At 38.0% G+C, this 25,788-nt stretch overlaps 1 protein-coding gene across 1 annotated transcript; it reads right to left on the bottom strand.

Annotated features, from left to right (window-relative positions):
- Window positions 1-1,256: 1,256 nt before the first annotated feature.
- LOC107285257 (solute carrier family 2, facilitated glucose transporter member 5-like) lies at window positions 1,257-22,922 on the bottom strand. The gene is made up of 12 exons (XM_029283631.1): window positions 22,878-22,922; window positions 17,950-18,048; window positions 17,394-17,554; window positions 16,415-16,539; window positions 15,013-15,158; window positions 14,267-14,399; window positions 11,427-11,614; window positions 9,935-10,045; window positions 4,627-4,728; window positions 3,997-4,072; window positions 2,459-2,586; window positions 1,257-1,505 (listed from the first exon to the last, which is right to left on the bottom strand). The coding sequence occupies exons 1-12, from the start codon at window positions 22,920-22,922 to the stop codon at window positions 1,257-1,259; spliced, it is 1,563 nt and encodes a 520-aa protein (XP_029139464.1).
- Between the last annotated feature and the right edge of the window lie 2,866 nt (window positions 22,923-25,788).

Genomic DNA, 25,788 nt, shown 5'->3' with positions numbered 1-25,788 from the left:
CCAACGTCTGAGTGTCCTCACTTGTCCCACTGAATATCAGGTCTGATCAATTGTGAAGCACTAAAAAGTGACTGTTATCTGATATCTCACCTCTTCTTTTTATGGGAGGGAGGGAGGGAGGGAGGGAGGAAGGAAGGGAGAAAAGAAGGAAAGGAGGAAGGCCCACCAGTCTATTGGTCACTGCATGGGGAGAACAAAATTGCCCCTTATAGAAACTAGAGAGCAATCATTATTTTAATTTTTTTAATTTCTATTTTGTCTTTAACAACTTGTTTTCCTTACTTGTGTGTTGGCTACATACAGTATGTATAACTGTTCTCTTTTTAAAAAGTATACAGCTATAACTCTACCAGAGTAGTCATGATGTTGCTATTTACAATGGTACTACATGGACGCCTTGCTGTAACTGATCTCTGACTGGAGTCTCAGCTCCATTCCAAGTGCTGGTATGGGGTGCTGGTAAATAACAACTGCAAATAGTTTGGTATACCCCACTACATGGTAAAATGGAGTGGATAATAGGTTGTTGGGGCACAGAAAACCATCCAATCATGTTGCAATGGAATGATTATATGTTTCCCCCTATTTTTGGATGGGAATTAAGGATGGGAATGGAATCAGGATACCTCTGAGATGCAGGTCCTCCATTGGTAGCTTAAGTTAATCCAAGACATCATGTTGGGATCTTAGGGGAAATTAAGTTTAAGGGTAGAAAGACTGGTATCTTTCTTGCTATCATTCTCATCTTTAGTTTTCCTCAAAATGGCAACTTGGGGCATGTTTCTACTTTGTGGAGGTTTAGATGGGAATAAGAGGTGCTTTCTACTTTCCAATGTTTGAACAAAAGAAATCTGAAAAGTGTAACTATGCATTCTTAGGTGGCTGGACCAGCTGTCTGCCTGTTATGGGTTCCCCATCTTTGCTGTAACATTTACAGAAAATAGGCATTCTGTCCATTGCATTTGAAACATTTTCACTGAGCAGTTCCCGGAGAGTATTATGAATTTTGTTTTGTAAAGAAGTATAACTAAAAGAAAGTAGAAAGTAGAACGTGCTAAAAATGAGAGACAGTTGGTAAGAGGCAACTTCTCTAGGTTGGAATGAGATGCTGTTCCATTTTTCCCCCCAAAGGATCTTTTTGTATTGACTGGGGAGGGAAAACAAAGAGACAAATCATCTGTCCTTGGCCAGTGACCGAAGACAGCTCATCAAGATGGCTTCCCCTATGCAGAGAGATAGAGATGAATTGAAGAGCTTCACGGGAGATTCGATCCTGATACAGAGAATTCCAAGGAGCTGTTCTCCAGGGCTCCATAGCCATTTAACTTCACCATCTTGAAAGAATTGGGGAAGTTAGAGAAGAAGGTAGGGCGAGAGGGGGTGAAGAGGTGGTTGATTTCCATAAATGTCTTGTTTTTAGTCTCGGGGATGATGAAATACACATACAGTGCAACTAGAAAGCAGATAACGCAGAAGACCAGGTAGCAGAAATCACCAGCTGACATCTGAGAAAGGAACAAAGTTGGGTCAGATGAGGCTAAAAGAAAATGGCACTGGTATTCCCCACTGCCCGTCACTTAATCCAGCCTTCCCCATTTGGTGGCCTCCAAATATGTTTAAATTACAGTTCTCACAATTCTCAATTAGTACGGCAATAACAACATAGGTTAAGAGAGGGTGAATTGGACCAATACAGGAAGAAACACCATTAGTATGTTGAATTTTTAAAGTTATTTCCCTCTAACTGATCCTTTTGTGCAGGCTGGGGAATTCTGGGAGTTGAAGTCCACAGGTCTTAAAGTTGCCAAGGTTGGGGACCCCTGCTTTAGTGCATTATCAATACAGTTGAAGAATCTAGGAAATTCTCTTAAATCAAATCAAATAATTAGTCCATCTCGCTTGGTGTCAATTATGGAGATAATTATAACTCTTTGGGAATCACAAGTGGACAGGAGTTTTTTTCCCCAGCCCTGCTTACTGGATGCCCAGAAATGATGTGCCATGACCAGCTCAGTTTTGTGAGAAATTCTCTTCTCTGTAGCTGAAGATGACTAACTTGTCTTGTGATTCCCAAGACGCTCAGTGAAATTTGCAATGCCAGATTTGGAAAGATGGAGTCTTTGCTTCAGGACTAACTTGATTGGTGCTCCACTACCATTTTCAGCTTGGTTAGAATGCAGACAATTGGTCCAGATACTATATCCTGTCCCATATCAGCCCCAGCCAGAATTGTCTATGATGAAGTACAGTATGCTTGATATTGCAATTTGCCAACTGGGGGTTTCATTTACTACCAGTAGTGGGGTTGGGGCATGATTCCACACCTAAATGCTCTGCTCCACCTGTTGACCTACTAATAATCCACAACTGCAGTTGTGCAGGCCAATATACTGAGGGGACATAGTGTGTGAAGCATTATTGTCAGGGGAGGCAATCACAGCTCCCAGACCTATGTTACCTGCAAGAAGGGAAACACAAAGCCGACAGTGAAGTTCGAGAGCCAGTTGAGGGACCCACCCACAATATAAGCTGATGGCCGATGCGACTGCTTGAAGAGTTCAGCTGTCATCAGAAATGGGACTCCAGCTGTCAGAGAAAGACTGCACTCAGAACTAAGTAAATTAGCCAGGGTCCTACCTTACCTGGCTCTTGGGAGGAAAAGTGCTTGAATCAGGATGAAAACCACCTGCTGACAAAACTGGGAATGAAGACAGAATTTTGGAGGGAGAGTAATATAATTGCATTGCTGCACCGCAAGTAGGATGTCAGCCTAGTTGCTAAGGCAACAGTGATGTGGTTATTTTCCTCTTTGTCCCTCCCCCACAGCACTTTCACATGTTTGAGTCATCCCTTCAGTAGCTGAAATTACAAGCCCTTTTCAAGGGGCACGAAGTGTCCCAAATTGTAAGTGTCCCTACGATTCAGCTTAGCTCCACATTCAAACATATAACATAATGCTGATACCTTTAAGAAAAGTGTTGCCCTGGATTTTCACACCATCCTTTGACCTGGTACAAAAGAACTGCCCTCTTTTATCCAGCAGCAATTTAAAGAGTACACCTGCTTTTTAGAAGCACAGAGTACTGCTTCCTAAAATGGTTGCAGGTTTTTTTTCCCAAGCTTTAATAAAAAAAATTCTACCCATGAAGTATTCAGAAAAAACACTGAATGAGCATTGCTTACAGATCACCCAGAGTGGGAAGAGAGATATTTTTATTTTAAAAGTCAGATTCATCATTGTTTGTGAACAATGAGCCATTAAAATCCTAATTAAAGATGTAATTACAGTGAATAAATTCTTGGCCGACAATGAGTTATGGATTTGTTAGAGGCTCCACTAATACATCAATTGGGTAAACCAGCATCCACCTCGTCCATCATATTTAGAGTGCTCTGCATTTGCCTCTTGGTTAACAGCATGCAGAGGAATTGCCTCTGCAGCATAAAATAAAGCAGTAGCAAAACTCAGAGAGGCAACTGGTATCTTGACACTTCAAAGGCAAGGTGTTATTGTCTTGAGCTCCTGAACAAAGGTGTGATAAAAATCAAATAAATAAAATCAACAAATGAATGACGAATGAATGAATGAATGGCAAGATATGTTTGCCTTGTTCTCCTGAATGAAAGTGTTCTAGAAATATAATAAATACATAAAATGAATGAATGAATGATAATGCTGGTTATATAAATTTCTACATTGTCCTGCTATGCCTGATCTGGTAGTCCAAAACTACACAATTAAGGTTGTATTATCCCAATGTTAACCAATTCTAAATGCATTTAACAAAATCCTATTTAGGACAGTGCACATAAAAAAAAACTTGCCACTATTCAATTCCATCTCTTCAACATACCAATTTACTGAACATTTTATTAATTCCTTTCTTATTTTTAAGTTTGGTGCTAACTGCAATTCTTCTGATGCGTGGTAATATAGAATAAAAGTTTTGAAATCTTTTTATTCCTCAGATACTTTTCCCTACTCCACAAACTTACCTGGTCCCATGCAGAATCCTGCAATGATTCCAATCACAAAAACCACACTGATGTAACGCATCCAGGACACACTTGCCTGCAAAAATGACATCCAGTTGTTGGGATTTGTTCATGTAAAATGGAAATAATTACTTTTCTCTTAATCACAAATCCCTAAATCTCCTACAATTCCAGTTCTGCATTCTGTAAGTCCTATCTGTAGATTCCTAATTGTACTAATTTTATTGTGTTTTTTGTGTTTTTTTGTTTTGGTTTGGAGTGATAGTTAATATTCTGGTCTGCTGGATCTAACTATCCTGTCCTCCTGTTCTATCCTCCTGTTTTGTAACTCAGCTTTTCATATTAATATGAAATATTCATATTAAATTAATATTTCAGAAATGGTAGGATTTTTTTTCCATATCCTCAATTATGCTCACTTTGATTTCACAATATTTTGCATTCATCCACCAGGCTGGGACCAAAGCTACTTTATTTTTCTGTTTAGGTTTTAAGATAGAAAAAAGCAGCTCTGGGAGCTTTTACATGCACAAAAAGTCACTACTGTCACCTCTAAAACCACAGCCTGAAGTGACAATCAGATTCAAATTAGATTACTAGGTACAACTCTGTGCACAAAGATGTTTTTACCTGAAGCACCAGGGACAGGGTGATGCCAGCACAACAGATGCCCATAAAACAGAAGCCAACTATGAGGAGTGAACGACGTCCCACCTTTTCAATGGTGAGGCACTACAGGAGAAAAGTGGGTGAGAGAAGGATACCGGTGGTTAGGTTTTGTGTTTCTAATGTGTGTGAATACACTACAGAAGTCTGATGGCTTGCATTTTTAAATTCATTGACGTAATTTGCCCATTTTGAACTCCAGCACAGATTGAAAGAATTTCTTGTTCACATTCTGCTCTTTTCTGAATTTTGCAATGGAGCTCTCAAATTTAAATATATATATATATAGAAATACATAGATTTGGGAAATATATATCCAAAAGATATAAATCCAAAATGTTTTATCTATTAGAGAATATTGCATACAAAAATAAAAGGAAGTTTTCTTGGAAATTAAATTGCAGAATTTTGGGGGGCATTTTTACTTTTAATATTGAAAGGACATGATTACTGACTGCTTTGACCATAATTACATAGATACAGTACACACCAGGCAAGCATACTGGGAAGACATAACAATGCTGCACAGAGTTATTGCTAAACAGAGTACATTGAAGAACAACTATTTTATGCCATGCAAAAAAGCTAGAATTTCAGCCTCTAAAATTCTACTTTTTTTTCCCTACAGTTAAGTAGATACCAAGTTCTTTTAAAAGAACAATGGGACCACTGAATCTCCTGAATGAAATATTCTAGGATCTAATATGCTTACTCCCTTAAGTATAATGCAGTAGAATCAGGTGGGAAGGGAAGATTTAATTGCAGAAGTAGAAGTGAAAGGAACATTAAGGGAAAGTGACTATTTAATGCTAGAGTTCTTTATTTTAAGGGAAACTGAGCATAGTCCTGTGAGTATCTTGGATTCCAAAAAAAGTATATTTTAATAAACGCAAAGCAATTATAAGTCGGATCCCATGACAGGAGAACTAATGGAAAAAGGATCTCTGGAGGGCAGAAGTTCTAAAGCAAGAGAGACTACAAACAATTCCAAAAGGAGAAATATTGGATAGCAGAAGCAGCAAATGTGACTAGTGAAAATAGTCAGGAAATAGAAAGAGGAACAGATCACAAAGAAGCAGATAGCTAATCCAGAACTGCAGGCTATTGTTAACTAAGCACAATCTCAGATTGAAATAAGGCTAGGAGAGGATTCTAACAAAAGAGGTTTCTTTAGATACATTCTAAATAAATGGAAAAGGAAAGAATGAGCTACTTAATGAAAAAGGCAAAATGCTAACAGGTAACAAAGAAAAGGCAAAATTATTCAGTTGCTACAGAAGATACGTTTTCCATCAGGAAATTGTTCAAAGCAGGATAAGAGAAAGGACTGAATACTTGATTGATCAAACATCTGATTCCAAGCAATGGAGAGTTTCCTTGAGTAAGTGAGCTGTCTGACCTTCCTTGAAGAAAGCAATAGTGTAGCCCCTCCTTAAGAAGCCATCACTTCTCATATGCTAGTCATCTCTTGCTTGGATAATGCAATGTGTTCCACATGGAGCTACCCTTGGAGTCTACTTAGATGCAACTGCTGGTCCAGAATGCAGCCACTTAAGTAGTTATGAGTGCATCTCAGTTTGTCCATGGGAAACCATTACTTTGCAAGTTGCCATGGTTACCAATTGGCTTCTAGGTAGAATTCAAGGTGCTAGTTGACATCATAAAGTTCTTCATGTATCATATCATGGATATCTATAGGACCACCCATGTCCAATTGATTTTTCTCATTTTATACAGTTGGTAAACTGACCATGTTCCATGTCCCAACAATAAAACAGATTTGATGGGACCTCATAGATAGACCATTCCCCTCTAATCCACATGGCTCTGACCTTGATGATTTTTAGAATGCCTCAAAGACTTGGTTGTCAGGCAGGCTCTTAATTATCCTATGGATATTTTAATTTGGGAGATGTTTTCTTATATGTGGTGTTTAATGTTCTTACTTGTTTTGCTTTTAAAATGTGTTGATTAATTTACTGTATATTACCAAGGCTGTTTTGATGATGAAGGCCTTTATCATCTAGAATCTTATTTGGCATTGTGCAGAGTCCACTTGGATTTACTGTATATGGGAAATAAATTACATAAATAAATGGTAAACATTATGAATCAGTTTAACCTTCCAGTACCACATAAATTACATCCAGGATACTGAAGGAACTAGATGGAATTCTGGCCAAATATTTATGTATTATTCAGGAGGAATGGTGAAATGCTATGTGACAGTGGGAGAGCAAATCCCTATCTTTAAAAGAACCAGCAAACTATGGATCAGGCAGTGAGTTCAATATCTGGGAAGTTCATAGATCATAAACTGATTAATCCTAGGCACCTTGAAAACAATGTATTAATTACCAGAAGTTAGTATGGATGATTAAGCGTATCTCATTATTTTGATCAGATAGTTTTCTTAATAGAATGTGGGAATCTATATTATTATAATATAGCTTTATTTCAGCAAAGCATATAACAAAATACTCCCTATATGCTGATTAGCTAGTTAATAAAATATGGGCTGGATGGCATGACACTTAAGTGGATACAAAATAAATTCAAACAATTTAATTGTTTGAAACTATGAATAATGCTCATTCTGAAATTTGAGAAATGTATTGAGTGGGAGTGCCTGCAAGAATAAGTCATGGATATTTTACTCTTAAAAATGTTTTGTTGGTACAGGAAGTCCTTGACATACAACCATTCATTTAGTGAACATTCAAAGTTACAACATGACTTGTGACCATTTTTCACACTTATGACCACTGCAGCATCCCTATGGTCACATGATCAAAATTCGGATGCTTGGTAACTGACAGTTGCAGTGTCCTGGGGTCATGTAATCCCCTTTTGTGACCCTCTGACAAGCAAACTCAATGGAAAAGCCAGATTGACTTAAAAACCATGTTACTAACTTAACAACTGCAGTGATTCACTTAAAAATTGTAGCAAGAAAGGTCATAAAATAGGCAAAACTCACTTAACAACTGTCTCACTTAGCGACAGAAATTTTGGCTCAATTGTGATTGTAAGCTGAGGACTACCTGTTTTAAAAATTAATTGAAGTGGTGCGGGGAATATTTACAAAATCTACAGATAAAGAGATACAGAAGAATATAGGAGTAAAAATCAAAACTAGAGACCTGACTTGAAAACAACAAGATAAAATTGATCAGAGTCAATTATAAAGTTCTTCACATGAAAACCATCTTGGTATATATCTTGACTATTTCTAGGCTCTACACCAGACATGTCAAACTCGTGATGTCACGTGATGTCGCACAATGTATCGGAACTTTTCCCCCATTGCCGGCAATGGGGTAGGCACGGTTTCCTCATGACGTGTCCGGCCCACGGGCCAGCAGTTTGACACCCCTGCACTACACTATACAGTATAGATTGTTAATATAGAGGCATACTGGAACAGGTTCAGAGAAAGGCAATGAAGATGACCCTAGGAAGGCACCAGGTGCTTCTGATTAACTGAAGAAGCTTCTTGGAAAGATCTTCAATGGAAAACAAAGTACAGTTGCCATTTGAAAAAGCACCTTTGGGTCTCTATTATATGTGTTGTTCTAGTATGACAATAAAGATTTAATTCCTAACTGTAGTTGCCCAAGCCTTCTGCCTAATTTGTGCCTGCATTAGGGGAGTCTGACAGCTAAAGAAAGGTATGAAAACATTCTTTAAATACTTGAAAGATGTCATATGGAGGGTCAAGAGTTGCTCTCAACCAATCTGGAGTGCAAGACTTGGAATGACAGGTTTAGGTTACAGGGCAGTAGATTCCAAGTGAATATTAGAAAATGTTCCAACAGTAAGAACAATGAAGTGAGTTGTCCAAAGTTGTGGTAGCAAAAAGTCAGAAAGAGTCTGATGGCATTTCCCCCAGCAAACACATTTTTGAAAAAGGTATGATCCTGATCTCCTTTTACTGCCTCAAGCAGAGGCTTGACAATCTTTTACCTGGGTTGCTTTAGTTTGGAATCCTGCAGTGAAATTGGAGGTAGTGGTGTGGTGTGGAGGTATTAGACTTGATGGACTAAATAGTTCTTCCAAGTATGATCTATGAAGCTAAAAGCAGCCGGGGGAGGGGGGGAAGGAGAGAGTCCTATTTGATTAGAATTGATGGAAAGGGACTGAGAGGTAGGGATCTGTAGATATATCCCTGGAAGAAAAGAAAGTCTAGACAATTAGAAATGGCCTCTGGCATTATCCCACTATTGGGAAGGGATGGGGGGGGGAAGCTGATAGAGTAAAGGAGATATCCTGGGATGCTGAGTCTATATTGCCAAGTTGGGGGGGGGAAAGCTGCCAGAAGGAAGCCAAAGCAGAGAGGCTGCTGACAGCAGAAAAAATGCCTGTAATTTTATAACCAACCTCAGTGCCTCCATTGGGGGCCATTTTTGTTGGCACTCAGGAGCAATCAGGCTGATGGAGTGATGAGGCTGCCAGAAGCAGGCATTGCTGATGGGCAGCAAAGACAGTCAGTGGATGGAAGAGCTACGGGTCTGTGTAAGAGGGAGAGAGGTGTGGGTCAAACACAGACAGCCCTCCTGGCCCAGCTGAAAAGTTGCCTCAACTCAGCTGAAATCTGGAATCAAAGGACTAGCAGCTGTTAAATTAGACTCCCCTATTATAGTAATATTGGGTTTTCAGTAATTTATACCTCTGCTCTAGCAAAATAAACCAACCAAATTCCCACAACAGGCATGCTTTTATATTGGGATTACTAGAGTTCTCCTCCATGTTTCTCAAATATTCCAACTCACATATTTCTAGAATCCCATAGCTTAATGTTATTTTGTTCATCCAAGTTTATTTCCCTAGTTGTCCAGCTTTCCCAAGCTGGCTGAGAGCCCTGGGAATTGTAATCCAAACAAATATAGAAGACATCAGGTGTAAAGGCAGGATTAATCCAAAGATCACCTAAACTGATCAAGGAGAGAAGCAACCTAGAACTAAGGAGAAACTTCCTGACAGTTAGAACAATTAACCAATGGAACAACCTGCCTCCAGAAGCTGTGAATGCTCCAACAGTTTTTAAGAAGAGACTGGACAGCCGTTTGTCTGAAATGGTGTAGGGTTCCTGCCTGGGCAGGGGGTTGGACTCGATGACCTCCAAGGTCCCTTCCAACTTTATTATTATTATTATTATTATTATTATTATTATTATTATTATTATTATTATTATTATTATTATTATTATTATTATTATTATTCAGCATTATTTTTAGGGAAAGACATTCTACCCCTCAGTCCCCACACTTACGCCTATTAAGCCAGCAACAACCTCAACAGCACCAGTGCCCACGGTAGTGTAAGGGATATCAGGATCGGGAATGCCAGCATTCTCAAATATAGCATTTGTGTAAAACCAGATCTGTCAATGAAAAAGCAAAGACATAAGTATGTGTTGGTCTGATTAGTTTTCATAATTCTTGGGAAGTTCATCCTAGGAACAGCTCATCAGAAATAGGAAACTAATATAGAAGTCCAGCCAGTTTTAACAATGCATCTATTCAGTTTTGTTAACACGGCCTTGCACCAGCGTTTCAGGGTTTCAGGCAGGAATCATACAAATTTGTACAGCCTGGGAAGTGAACACGAGACTTTTGCATGCAAAACATATGTTGTGTTACTGAGCAATGGTTTTCTTCCCTGATATAATACTAATATCTGATTATATTCCGTAATATAATACTGATAATAAGTGGTAAAGGAGCTGAAATGGTGTAATAATTAAAATACTGGAATATTTCCCTTTCAAAGAAATATTGCTACAATATTGGGATCTGTTAACTGAGAGCCAAGATGGGCTAGGGGGTGCATAATAAGATGTAAGCACATTGTGAAAATATGAACAGGGAAAAGTGCACATATCTTCTTTCACAAATACAATGTTAGAATTCAGAGAGATTTACTGAAACTAAATGGGAAAGCTTCACAAGAGAAGTATCTCCTCACTGAATACAACACGAAACTACTTAACATATCTGAGTTACAAAATTCCAGATGATCATTAGATAGCTTTAAAGAGTTATATAAGCAGCCTAGACTTGGTAGTCTTGCTATTGAGAAATATTGCTGAACGACATGATCTCTTAGTCTGATTCTGTTGGCCTCTTACGTTCTTATATAGCATAAACAACATTTTCAATCTTTGAATACAAATCAGTGGAGCTTAATTAAAGCAGTTTGGGACTTTGGCCAACCTTACCTAGGCTTGGAAGCTAATTAGGATTGGAAGGTTGGAAAACATTCTCAAAATATCCCAACTCATTTCTACAAGGTTGCTTAAAAAGCTACATGGGTATCAAATCTCCAGGATTTGACTTTCAGAAGAAGAGACCTATCTATACTTACTAAAGGTTTGTGCAGGAACATCACTCTAGCTTTGTTTTGTATTGAAGTTTTGGAAATAGAAAAATTGTTCTAGCACACAAAGTTATTGTGAGAATGACTACTCCTAATTATTTGAAATATACAATGTAAAATGGATTAATAACTTTGAACTGAACAAACTCTTCTCAGCTATCTCTCTGATCTCTTAATGGTCCGTGGTCTATGCTTTTCTTTCAGCATAGAAAAGTTGGAAAAATTAGAAGGGGACCTGAGAAAAAAGTTTAAAGAAGGAAAGAGGAGGGACAGGTCACAATCCACTTGATTCTGAAGTTACAGAAGGTAAAAGAGGATTAGCAACACCACATTATTGTGACTGCACTCTATTCCCAAAGATTATGACCTAGCACACTAGTTCTTACCGCATCAATTCCAGAGAGCTGCATACCCATGTTGATCACTATTACAGACAGTAGTTGCCATCGCACAGAATGATCTAAGAGTAGTTGCCATACAGATATAGATTTCACTGAGGCAAGCGAACGCTTTTCTTCCTCTATCTCCTCAATGGTATCCTGCACATTATGTTTACCAAGGAACCAGCTTAATGCTGTAGGATGAGAACAACATGTTAGTCTACCTTCCAGAGCACTGAAGGATGGGACAAGGGACAACCCATGGACAGAATGCAACCTCCCAAGGTTTTCTGGACCTAAGTGACAACATCAAAATCATTTTCAAAGGGAAGAAGCAAAGGTTGCAATCGTCAAGGTTATATCTCTGGTTTGAATGGAATATATAATAATATGCAGATTAATATAGAAATATGCAGATTCATTTTAATATATTTAATAAAAATATGTTGCTCATAAACTGTGAAATTCTTACAGCTCGTCAAATTGGTGACCTTCAGATATGGATTTCAATTCTTACAATTCCCAGCCAGCGAAGGAGCTGAAACCATAGGAATTCATTACATCTGGAAGGCATCAGTTGGGAGGTGGGGGCCTGACAGAATTTATATAAACGTTGAGCCCATCATTTGTGGCCTTCTTTGGAAAAAAAAAGGTGTTCTTGAACTATAGAATTGAACAGGTCCACTTGGATGACCATGGGCCAGTCACCTTCTCTCAACCCAGGAAGGAAGCAATGGCAAACTACTTCTGAAAATCATTGCCAAGAAAACGGCAGGGACTTGTCAGGTCTGAGAACTGGACATGATTGAATGAAAGGGGGGGGGAACTATAACCACCAACATTTTGTGGTCAGAGGTTGCTCTTTGACTGAGTGAAAGGCTTAGGGCCAGGAGAGCAACTCCATAGCATTTCATTTATATCATTACTAACTCTGTGTGTTTGTGTGCATGTGTGCACGCGTGTGTATCACATTTATGATAATTCAATATAAATATAATTGGTATTAATTTTATATATATATCACATAAATATTATTTCAGTAAATAACTGTTACCACCGAGGCCAAATCAAGCAATCTTTTTGGAGTTGCCAAAATGCATTAGAATGACAAAACTTTTAAAGAAGCTGTACTTGGCTTTAGTAGAGGAAATACAGTAGATAAAAATACGTTGCCATTTGAAGTATTGTTAGGCGTTAAATTAATTCTGTTGCATTTTCAAGTGCTGGGTGATGTATTAAAAAGATGCAAAGGGAACCTTAATTACCTGAGAGCCAAAATGCGAAAATGGAGCCAAATTATACTACATATTATTGGCTGAAATCCCTAATATGTCAGTTAAATTTAGGAGCAGGAGTAGAGATTCAGTACTAGACTCCAGACAAAGAAGTCAATTAGATTACTCTGAGACACCTTTGGGCTGAGAGAATTTCACTGGATGGCTGTTGTAATAGAGAGGTGTGAATGCCAGCCTGAGGAAGAAATATGGGGATTTTTTTATCTATTTAAAAGGCTTCTATGTCACTTCAGTCATTACAACTCAAAGTGGCTATGGAAATAATATCAATATTAGTCAGAGAAAAACAACAAAAACTTTTCTGACAAACTGGAAACTTATATGGACTTTTGCTGAAAGAAAAAAATAATATGATGATTTATGGGTTTTTAAGATTAAAAGATGTGGATTAAATGAGAGGCTGAAGAAACTTGTAGTTGAAGAGGAAGGTGACATTGTAATTATCAAAAAGAAAGTTGGAAGTAATTATAATTCATTTTCTTTCCTTCTTTCTTTCTTTCTTTCTTTCTTTCTTTCTTTCTTTCTTTCTTTTTCTAGATTTGTTTTTCCTTTATATAAAATTCTTAATAAATATAAAAATAATACCAATGCAGTAACAGCAATATAAGAAAACATAACATACCCATAATAATTACATCCACATAGAAAAATCAGTCATAATTATCCTTAACCATTGTCAATACCCTAGCACCTTAGATCATCAGAAACTAATATTCCATCTTAGGCACTTTCTATCACTCCTGTCTAAGTCACCAAATGCTCCTAGAAGAACCTGATTTTCCCAGCCTTCCTAAGTATTAGGAATATGGGGCAGATCTTTTATCTGGTAGGAGAAAATTCGAAAGGTGGGGAAGATCCACAAAGAACGTTCACTCCTTGCCACTCTTCTGGAGGTAGGAAACATCAGTATAGCCTTGCAGTCTGTGCCTCAAAAATTATTCATACTTCTGGCCTTTATCTGTGAGGTGCTAACACATCTTTGAGACCGGTAAGCCAGGAAGATGCAAGTTAATTTAATTTTTCTCCAACTTGGCACTCCCTAGAAATGTTGGACTATCACTCCCAGTCTCCAGAGTCAGTTGAAGAAGATGAGTTTAGCACTTAAGATTATAAAAAACAGGAGCTCTTCAAAAAGCACAATCTTGACATTTTTATTTTGTTTCGAATGTAAGAGTAATGGAGAGGAGATCCAAAATATTGTACAATGTTCAACTGATCAGATAAGTTCATACTTGGTATTCATAACAGTAGAAACAACAAATTAAAGCATAAAGCCCAAACCCCTTTCAGTATTTTGAACTTCCTCCACATATTCTTATTTCAAGGATATTTATTTCAGTGGGCAATATTGACCAGGGAGAGAGAGTTAATGGCAGAGAAGGCAACAAAAGTAATATTCTGTTCCTGGGCCTCTCTGGAAGATGTCCCTAGATACTTGTCAAGTTCTCACCTGGATCTGGTCATGGTAAGAACAGATGAGGCCCAGTGCAATCTCTGTCCCTACTTGGCATTGCTTGGGGAAGAGGTAGTAGTAGCATGTGTTCAGCTTACCTTCAGCAGCTCCATGGACATTATTTTTCTCAATAAGCAAGTAACGAGGGCTTTCAGGAAAACAATTCAGTAGCAAGAGCTGCAGAAAAGCAGGAACCACCACTACAGAGAGGAAAAGAGGCCAGTAGGCATCCTAGAAAGAAAGGCCCAACAGAAGTGAAGTGTTTATTTATTAGCATTGGCTCCAAGCAAAGAGAACATGTGCTGTAGATAAGTGTTCAACATTTTTGCATCTGATCAGCTTTCTTTCTATAGCTTCTGCCCTTCATCTCCCTTCATGTTTCTCATGAAGTGGATAGTACAATTAGATTATTGGAAAAGTGGGTGCATAGGTAGAAAGTAGAGAGGGCAGAACAGTATGTATTATTTCTGACACGTGAAAAACAATGGTCTCAAGCAACTGCTCAAGGCCAGAATGAAAGACTGTATTTAACTCACAGGCACGTATGCATTACACAAGAAATAAACAGCTTGATGAGCAGAAACATTGGGATGCAAAGGGCTTTGTGAACTACTTGCAGAAGCTCTGTATGCTTGGAGAAGCAGGCAGCATGGAGAAACAGATTGGGCTTCAAGGAAGCCGAATCCATTTACCTTATTTAAACCAGCGGGAGAACAACTGTGGGATAGAAAATGGTGCTCTTGCCATTTCTTCAGCTTAACTTTCCGAACAGCAGAGGGACTGCATTCCATTGGGTGCCCTGCCCTCACTCATTTCATCCAGAAAATGAAAGTATAGCATTTACCTCCCCCAAAAGCTCTGGAAGGCCTAGGACTTGGGCAGAGAAGACCCCCAGACAGATGAAGGTGCTTGGAACAAGGCCCAGAAATCCCCGTAGGTTCTTTGGGGCAATTTCTCCCAAGTACATGGGCACCACACTGAGACAGATGCCTGACAGAAGAAGAAGAAAGAAGAAAGATGATGAATTTCCAACAGTTTTATATTTAGCTGATATCTTACAGTATTTGATATTTTAATCCCATTCTCAAAGCCACCTAGAGTTTCTTGTGATTGAGGTGGCATTCAAGCTGATAAATGAATAAACAAAATAAATAATTAAAAAGTCAGCTTTACAGTAAAAAGATAAAAATGTGACACCGTTATAATTAGTTCATTATGGCATGACATTTCTTGGGAAAACAACCTAATTCAGACTGTTTATGAAATGAATCTGCAGTCAATTACTTAGGAATAGGGTAGGGTTTTTTTATGGCAAGAATTCAATTCCTGAATTAAGAAGGTGACATTTTTCTTTTCATTTCAAGACAAGCTCAACAGGGAACTTTATTTGCAAATGAAATAGCTAGCTTGGCCTTCTTCAATCTGCTGTCCTTCAAATTGGGCTATAGTACCCATAATTTCTAGCCAATATCTCATATCACCTGGGAATACTGGAACCTGTAGTCCAATATATCTGGAGGGCACTAAGATGGAAAAGGCTATGTAAATGCTATTTTGTAGTAGTTGCCTATTTCTGGTTTCCAGAAGGTACCCAGCCCCAAAACCAGCATGTGGGGTAAGAGAGAGAAAAGGGATTATTTTCCATCTAATTCTGAGACCTGCACATTTGTTGCATTTATGCCCATTGATTTGCCAATCATTTATTATTATGCCTATAACAATCGTCTTTATACTATTTAGGACTGCTTTCGCTCAGAATGATAATTTTGTTTACTTTCTTAACTAACTTTGCATTTGCGTAATGACATTCCTATGTATTGTAACCACTGAGAAATCTGGTGCAATGCATGGCGGGGGGGGGGGGGGGAGGAAACCAGAGATAGGCTGCATATATCTCTCTAAATTCTGCAGTAGTTTATAGCTTCAATAAAAACATTCCAAAACCACAATGGGATTAAAAGATCAATAACATTGCAAAAACCAATTCATGTACTTGACTTGCTTTATGGAAATATGAGGGAGAAAGCATATCAATGCATATCAATGGTCTCTGAGCTTGGTTTTTTTCTTGCAAACATCTCATTACCCAAACCAGGTAACATCATCAGGACTAGCACTGATGATATTACCTAATTTGGGTAATGAAATATCTGCAAGAAAACAACTAAGCTCAAAGACAACCAAGATCCCCTCATTTCAACCCTGAGCTACAAATATTTTCGTTTATTAATGCAGCAAGATCCTACCAGAATGAATCCCTATAATGAAGCGCCCCAAAATGACCATTTCAGGAGATCCCAAGTAGCGGCTGAATCCCATTAACATGCCAGCCAACAGAACAAGAAAGTTGCTACGGACCAAAGTGCCATTCCTGGTAACAAAAAGACAAAAACAAAATAATTTTTCTCATATTTTTCTCTTTTCCTTCTGCCGCCCCAAAATTGTCTTACCATAACCCCTTTTTCTTCTTTATCCTAAAAGACATTGGCATTCCCCCTTCTTAATTCCCATGAGGACTATTTGATTTATCAGATGGAATGAGAAATAAACTGGCCAGCCAAACAATTCACTGTACATGCCTGAAGCTAGTTTAATGAGTCTGATACCAAAAACTTAGAGTAAAAAAAGAAGAGCATAAATACAGACATTTTTCTTATGACAGCATAAATGATTCAGAGAAACTTTAAATTAAATGCAGGGCATGACTGAAAGACGGGCAAAAAGGAATGGGTCAGGCTTTTCTCTGTATGTCAAGCTGATTAACTCAATTATCTATTTAATTATTTTCATTATTTAAAATCCACCTTTAACAAAATGAAGTTGTAAGACAACCCAAGGACAATAAAAATGCTCATTTATCTTGAAAGTTAATAGAAAATATATTTAAATACTTCAATGTAATATAAGCATGTTTTCTTATCCTGGTAACTTTCTTATGTGTTGTTCTACACTCTACAGCAAACATCATTCACAGGTTGGCTAATGGGGATATTATCCATGCAGAATGAAAATTCTAAGTGGGACCATCAGATTAGAAAAAAATTATTCTAGGTGTGGCAGTGAGCTTGCTATTATGCATAGATTTCAGGGGTACATCAAGTATTGTTGCTAGCTTGCATGTTCTATGTATAATTGAGAATCACTACCTTGTTTTTATTTATTTATTATTAAATTTATTGCTCACCCATTTTACCACAAGGTAACTCTTGTTGGCACAGCTCTTACCTCCCATACTGGGTGACCAGTATTCCCACAGGAAATGACCCCACCAAGCCTCCCAGGGCAAAAATGGAGACAGTCAGGGAGTACATGAGAGTGAGAGGTCCTTGAGCCAGGCCTTGCCCATAGCGTTGGTACCATGTTGCATTATAGAAGGCTTTGATGTGCTGCAAAAGGAGGGAACGGGAGACTGATAAAGAGAAGATTGTCACAATCCTATCTCCACATTTACCATGGCCAATTTTCACAATGCCTGGGTCAGCTGAAGGCCAGTAATGCCTGGAGGGGATAATATCAATCAAAACACTTTAGTACTGAAAAAAAAGAAAAGAGCTAGCTCTCTTGTTAAGGTCAGGAAATGGAAAGGGCCTTCTGCCAGATCAGTGATGGGAAATCTAGATTGTTTCTGAATTGTAGCTTTGTCAACCCAGTCAACAGAGTCAATGGTGAGAAACATTGGGAATTATAACTCAAGAACAGTAAGTCAATCCATTGTACCCCTGCACTGTTCTGCTTGTTTAAGAGAAAAATAATTTCACTTTCCACTTTCTATTTGTCTTACCGCTGCTGGAGAGTTTACCACAGCGAGATTGAAGCCATACAGTGTGGATGATCCAAATGATGACAGGAATGTAACAGCAAGAAGTGGAAAGGTGAGATGCTAGGAGAGATAAATAAGAAAAGTCAGATCAGAAAAGGAAATATATTATATGATTTCTCAAACATCTAGTGACATCTTTAAGAGCCATTCTAAATACGTTTCCTCAAGTCTGATACCTTTTACATAAGATGGCATTAGAATTCCCAGAATTTCAACCAGTTGGATCAAATTGTGCTGGTGCTGGAGATGGGAAAGACAGAAGATATTACTTGAGGAAGATCTGTTCAAGTCATTATGATGGATTAATCTAAAATGGCACCAAGGATGTATTTCCTAGGTTGGTTATTATAGAATCTTCAACAATAATTTAAAAAATGAGAATCAGCAGGGAAGGAGGGAATTGATTTCCCAATATACTTTGATTCTATACTTTGACTATGGAAAACATGGACAATAACTTACAAAATATGCCATTTTCCCTTTAACACTAGCACTGACTAGAACAGGAATAGGGAATCCGTGGTCCTCTGGAAGCTGCCATATCTTGCTGCATTGAGTACACTAGCTGGGCTCGCTGGCAGTTATAATTCAACAATATCTGGAAAGTCACTGGATCCCTCTTTGTAGTGGCAAAACCCATAGAAGTCAACTAGAAGAAACTGTTGTTGATATGTAGGTCTTCTACTTTACACAAGGCAAAGTAAATCTGCAGGAGGGATACCTCTGTAAGTTCCTTTCTCAGAAACTAGAATGAGGAAACTTTTAGACCATTCAAAGTAATTGAAGATGATGGCATAGCAATTAGATAGTACAAAATATCTCAGAGGGAAGAATCCAAGTTTATTCACAGATGGAGATTGATCCACAATGGGAATTAGGGATGCCTCTAGCCAGTCTGTAAATAGAACTTTTCCATTGTAGCTAATGCTGAACATTGAATTTTGGACCTAGAGAAAATGGACACATGCTGACTAAATCTTAAATATCATGGCAATAAATTGTATTGTATATTTAGAATGTGATATTGGTAAAATATCTTAGGTAGAATAACAATTCTTTAAATATCTCTTTTGTTGTTTTAACCAAATGGATTTTCCATCTCTGCCATCTTAATTCTGATTTTCAATCACAAATCATTTTGAAAAAAAAAATCCAATCATAAACATACACTATGAAGGCAAAACAGTATAAAAAAGGATCAATGCTTCAAATCTCCGCATCCAAGAGAAAAAAGAACTATGGGATATCAACTGCATAATTGTACAATAGATTAGCTTGTGCTCTTGCATTATCCTTAAAAGTTTTCTGGAAAACCATTTTTCACTTTGTGCTGGAAAGGTAATCGTGACGAGGCAGGCAGGTCACCTTGGAGGAAGCCTTCTGCAACAAGGCCTGCATGATTAGGGTTCTCTCTCATTCCCACCATTACACTTCAAATGGCTAGAAGACATGGACCTGATCCTCAGGACAAATCTAGAAAAGTAGAAGTCACTACTTTGAATTGGACCCCAAAATGAGGAATAAATAATAAGAATGATGTATTCTTTCTAGTGAAATTTCTGGTATTTGTAGGATCAACCAAGTGCTCATCAAAATACACTGAATAAACTAAACTAGATGTTACAGATAGTCCTCAACTTCTGACTGTGAACGAGTGTGCCCATCATGGCTGTAAGTTGCGATAGTTGTAAAATGAGCCACTTATCTGACTAACCTGATTTTATGACCTTTTTTACAGTAGTCATTAACTGAACACTATGGACAAAAAATGATTACCGTGATCCTTAAATGAACCAGTGGTTTGCTATGAGCCAGTTTTGCCAAAAATAACTATTTTTTTTCAAAAGTTTTGCTTCCTAAAAATCATTTGATGATAATGATAGACCCCTTCAAACTGAACATAAATATAATTTCAAAATGACTTTATCATGTAAGAATCTTAAGAAATATGAAATTAACTTTTAATGGCTGTAATGTATTTAATCACATAATGTTTCTGACACACCGCATGAGTTCAACAGGGCTAAAAGAGTTTTGCTACTGATTTTCATTTGTACTCAGTGTCTGATGCAACTTGCTGCAGTGTCCAACAATCAGCCAGGACTGATGGATTCCAGTTGCCCTGATACCATTTTTTCACCATGTTCATCATTGACTGCATCTAATTTTTTGGGAAAGAAGTCCAAATGTCAGTGCAGAAAATGAATCTTCAGTGCACTTCATGGTCTTGTATGCTGTAAGAAATTTGTCAACTAGCTGAATGTAGTTTGGTGCTCTGTAGTTGCCAAGAAAATTCCCAATTCTCAAATGCTTTCCAGGAGATTTTCTCTAGCCCCATCAACAGAGCTTCGAGCTGCTTGTCATTGATGCCTTCCTTAATCTTTGCATCAATTATTATTGGAAACATATGTCTCAACTAACAAAAACCTTCACCTACTTTGTTCATTGCTTTCACAAAATCTTTCAGTCCATGTTTTATGTGAAGCAGAGGCAAACATTTCTTTATTGGGACAACAAGCGGTTCATGTGCCACATTTTTCTGTCCTGGAACCAAATTCTTTTGGAATGGCCATTTCTTCATAAAGTAATGTAACTCTCTTGCATGGTTGTCCCGTTCGCATATGTAACAACAATCCTTGGTATATAGAGCTGCATTCCAAGGAGCAGAGCCACTATTTTTAGATCTCCTCAGATATTCCACTTATACCTAGTATACTGGATCTGCTTCAACAATACTTTCATGTTTTAATATATTTCTTTCAGGTGTGAGGCATAACCAACAGATACATTGTACATTGCCATTGTGTAGAAACAGAAGATTTCTATAAAATGGTATGTGATAGGTTACATTATAGTTATTTTTGTGATTAGCATCCCAAAATCCTTAAGACAGATCCAAACGTTTTCAGGAAGCAAATTCTTTGCTGTCCAGTGAAATCAGTGATATAAGCAAACCCATCATGAAACACAGTCTTGTGATGTGAGACACTGTTAATAATAATAATAATAACAATAATAAAGTTGGAGGTCATCTAGTCCAACCCCCTGCTCAGGCAGGAAACCCTATACCATTTCAGACAAATGGCTGTCCAGTCTCTTTGGCCCACGTGACCAGGGGCAGGTGGCCATCGGAACTTTGGAACCAGGGAGTTCCAATGTACAGTAAGTATCTCCAGGGAGGCCTATCGTAACTTCAAATGTTGTTAAGTGACCAGCCATATGTCAAGGACCACCTGTACCATACCATGAGCAACAGTGCCATTATCTGCCTTCTCCAGTGCACTCAGAAGCCATAAAAACCTAAGCTGGTAAAAGGAACGCCTGACTAGAGGATCACCCAAGAGTAGTCCTAAATTGTTAGCCAGGCTCTAAAAAGCAAAATGCAGCTCTCTATTTAAAATAGGCTGTATGTTGCCCCAGGTCAACTGGTGATATTTCAATACTGTATATTATTTAACCTTTTGGAAAGAAGGAAAAGATTTATAATGAGAAGAAATGGAAGAGAATATCACAAAAGGAAGAAATCTTTAAACACATTTAACTAACACAGAACACTGGACAGAAAGAGAAGGGCCAGCTATTAGACAGTGGCTTAGCTAGTATTTGTCAGGAAATATAGAGAGGCAGTATGTTTTGTAACATGTATTTTATATCACCCAACTTAACACCACTGAAATTGCTGAGAAAGGTATGCAGAAACTTTATCTGAAGCAACCTCTAGCACCTAAGGTAGACTTCTTCAGTGAAAGCTGTTTTGGAAAGGAAATCTAATTTTTTTCTGGATGGATCCCACACACACATATACCGGAAGGGTGAGGATATTGTAAAGGGGGGGCATTAGGAAAGAGTTGATCATGCTTGTAGGTATAGGAGCATGCAATTCAGTCGAAGAGAGAGAATTAGTAAAGATGCAAGAAGACAAAGGAGTAAGATGATAGAAAGGAAAATGATTTCTTCTTGCCTTCCTTAACCTCCTGAAGTTTTGATTTAATTTTTTCATGCTTGCACAATATGTCAAACCACCAAATCATTACTATGTGCATCCACATCTACTCCACCACTCCAGAATTATATCAGTTTCCATTACAGGCAGCATGTTTGTGAGCTGCACAACAGAGCAATGTGGTAACCATTGAACTTGGTCAAGAATGAATGCACAGTGACAGATAATCGGAGCTACAGCTAATCAACATTCCAGGCTAAATGGTACCTATTAGGCTACATGAGTCCAGACTTTACTTTCTTCATGGTTACCTATTTTATCCCTCAGTATTTGCTTCAGAACTCTTGGAAGTTCTTGAGCTATTAAAGTATGATAGTTCTGCTAAATTTGGGTAAGAAAAGATCTCACCATCACCCATTGGCTTATGGCAATTATTAATCAGCGATGTATACAAATTTAAGACAAAATTTCCTCCCAATGAGTGAAATAAAATAAATAGGGGATGAATTTAAAACAAGGATGAATAACTTTCATTGAAACTCATTTCAACCAACCATTCAGCCAACTGTATGCAATGTGATTTGAAAAATCCCAAGGTTTGGGCATTATTTCCCAAAGGCCTACTTAACAGCAATACAAATACAAATTGTTATTTCAGAAACAATGACAACTGCAATTGGAGAGATCTTAAAAGCTCAAATCTACCATACATTTTGGTTTAAAGTTTTTCAAGCTATATCTAGGAGAATGGAAACTTATTCCACACAATCCAGAACACGGAGTAGCTGGGAATATAATGATGGCCTGGATTCTTAGATAGGGTGTAATTAAAATTGCAGTTGACTACTTGAAAAATGCCAGATCTTAAGACCATTCCTCCTTTGAAAGAAAGAAAAAACCTTTGGGCTTGTGGCAAATAAAAAAAAGTTTAAAAAAAATCACTTACCCTTGTAATCTTTCTTGGGAATGCAGAAGGGGGGCTGTTGTCCATTTGTGAAAGATAGCCCGGATTTTATGACTTGATAATATGATATAAACTTGGTAAAAAGAAGGGGAATTGCCTGATTGTGAGCTGCACAGTCATTTCAATAAGTTATGAATAGAACTTCTCAGGAGAAAAGGAAAGATGAAGGCAGAAAAAAATAATAGAATCTGCAAAGAAACTCCTAGCTCAAGACACCCTGGCTCTGGCAAATGACAATCAGGAAGGGAAAGTTATTTACACTGAAGCCAAATTAGTAAAGGATTGGTATAAGAAGAAAGATGTAAGAGTTGGAGGAAAAGTTCTCTTTTAGATAACTTAATAAAAAGAGGACCCAATCACATGATGGACAAAGCGAAACTTATTAGGTATTTGGAACTGCCCAGTCCAGAGCACAATTAGCTATCTCTGTGCTTGGATGATAGCTGGTGCAAAGAGAAGAATGTATTGCAGCAGTTTTTCCCCCAAGAGATTGCATAAACAAATATCAGATTCACATTTAAATCAACCAAGCTTGATTAAAAGCCGCAGGAATCCATGTTTAGTCTGATCTAAATAATGTTGCCAGGTTCTTTGTTACCATTTCTTGGAGTCTGAGCATGTTTCTTGACCTGTTTCATTTTTGTATGATATATACAAACACAGTATATGTTTGTATAAATGGGCCCAGGAAACTACAGACCAATCAGTTTAACATCAATACCTGGGAAGATCTTAGAAAAGATAATCAAAAAACAGATCTGCAAACAACTAGAAGCAAACAAAGTGATAACTAGTAGCCAGCATGGGTTTGTTAAAAACAGATCATGCCAAACCAATCTTATTTCATTCTTCGACAAAGTGACTAAACTAATAGACCAGCAAAATACTGTGGACGTAGTAATCTTAGACTTCAGTAAGGCATTTGATAAAGTAGATCACAACCTATTCCTTGGTAAGCTAAAAAAAGGTGGAATAGACAACATCGCCACCAGATTGGTCTGTAGCTGGCTGGCAAACCATACTCAACGAGTAGTCCTCAATGGCACTACATCCACATGGAGAGAAGTAAGCACTGGGGTACCACAAGGTTTCATCTTAGGCCCAGTATTCTTCAATGTCTTCATAAATGATTTAGATGAGGGAATTGAAGGGGAACTCATCAAATTTGCAGATAACATCAAACTGACAGGAGTAGCCAACATCCCAGAAGACAAATTCAGGATCCAAAAAGATCTTGACAAACTTGAACAAAGGGCCCTATCCAACAAAATGAGTTTCAATGTGGAGAAAAGCAAAGTTTTACTTTTAGGCAGGAAAAATCAAAGGTACAAGTACAGATTAGGCGAGACCTGGCTCAAAAACAGCAACTGTGAGAGGGATCTTGGAATCCTAGTGGACGATCACTTGACTATGAGCCAGCAGTGTGCAGCAGCAGCCAAAAAAGCTAATACAATCCTGGGTTGTATAAACAGAGGCACAGAATCAAGATCACGTGAAGTATTAGTACCGCTTCATAAAACCCTAGTAAGACCACACCTGGAATACTGCAATCAATTTTGGTCACCATACTACAAAAAAGATGTTGAGACCTTGGAAAAAGTTCAGAGAAGAGCAACTAAAATGATCAAAGGGCTGGAGACTAAAACATACAAAGAACGGCTGCAGGACTTGGGTTTGGCTAGTAGTCTAAAGAAAAGAAGAAACAGGAACAACATGATAGCAGTATTCCAATATTTGAGGGGCTGCCACAAAGACGAGGGGGTCACGTTATTCTCCAAAACATCAGAGGGCAGGACAAGAAACAATGGTTGGAAACTGAACAAAGAGAGAAGCAACCTAGAATTGAGGAGAAACTTCCTGATAGTGAGGACAATTAACCAGTGGAACAGCTTGCCTTCAGAAATCATGGACGTTGCATCACTGGAGATTTTCAAGAAGAGGCTAGACAATCACTTGTCTGAGATGGAATAGGTTCTCCTGCTTGAGCAGGGAGCTGGACTAGAAGACCTCCAAGGTCCCTTCCAGCTCTATTCTATTCTAAACAGTGGTGTAGTATGTACCCAGTGATATATACACAGAGAGCAGTATGTACAAACACAACATTACAACCAAATGTGAATGATGAAAATGGGAATGAAATAAATCACTTAGTTATTCCTTAATTGGAGAACTTGGATTATTCCATTTTGGACTACACCATCCCATAGATTTCCAAAGCATCTGTAATCCCAAAGTCACACAGAAACTTCAAATTCCTTCCTGGAGTTTTTCATCAACTGCAGTTATTGAAGATTTTCCTTAATTTGAAGCAGGAAATTTAAAAAAACTTTTCTTCATAAACACTAACATAAAACTTAATAGCCTTCCCAGATCCAGGAACAAAGTCTCACTTCCAGCTATATATGATGCAGGCTTGCCACTTTGCATCCCTGATTTACTGCTTGTCTTGGCTGGAGATATCATTTGTAAGTTTAAAAAAATGTAGATACCCAGTACAGGTACCAAAAATTAGCCCACTTCTGCTTTAGATTTTTAAACATGTATTATTCAATAATATATTTTGTCAAGAAAACTGGAAGATACTGAAGAAGCCTGATACAGCCTTACACCAATAAAGGCTAGGAATCATATCTTGAAATTTGTTCCCTTCCCACTGTATTTATCTGAATTATACCTTGCTATCTTAAATCCTCTGATAGAGATTATCTACTTTAATACTGATGGGGGGGGGGGTTACTAATCTCTACTGACTTAAATTGAGGCAGTTTTTCCCAACTTGGGCCCTCCAGATATGTTAGAATTTTTCACTTCCAGAAATTATAGGCAGCAGATCTGATGCAGCTGGGAACACAGGACTAGAAATAAGGCTGCAATAAGGTATTTTGACTCCACA

Source organism: Protobothrops mucrosquamatus, unplaced genomic scaffold (assembly GCF_001527695.2).
Source record: "Protobothrops mucrosquamatus isolate PMUCROS unplaced genomic scaffold, P.Mucros_1.0 scaffold156, whole genome shotgun sequence".
Classification (NCBI taxonomy): Eukaryota; Metazoa; Chordata; class Lepidosauria; order Squamata; family Viperidae; genus Protobothrops; species Protobothrops mucrosquamatus.
Note: the sequence above shows the minus strand (reverse complement) of the source record. Positions and strands in the feature narration are given on the sequence as shown.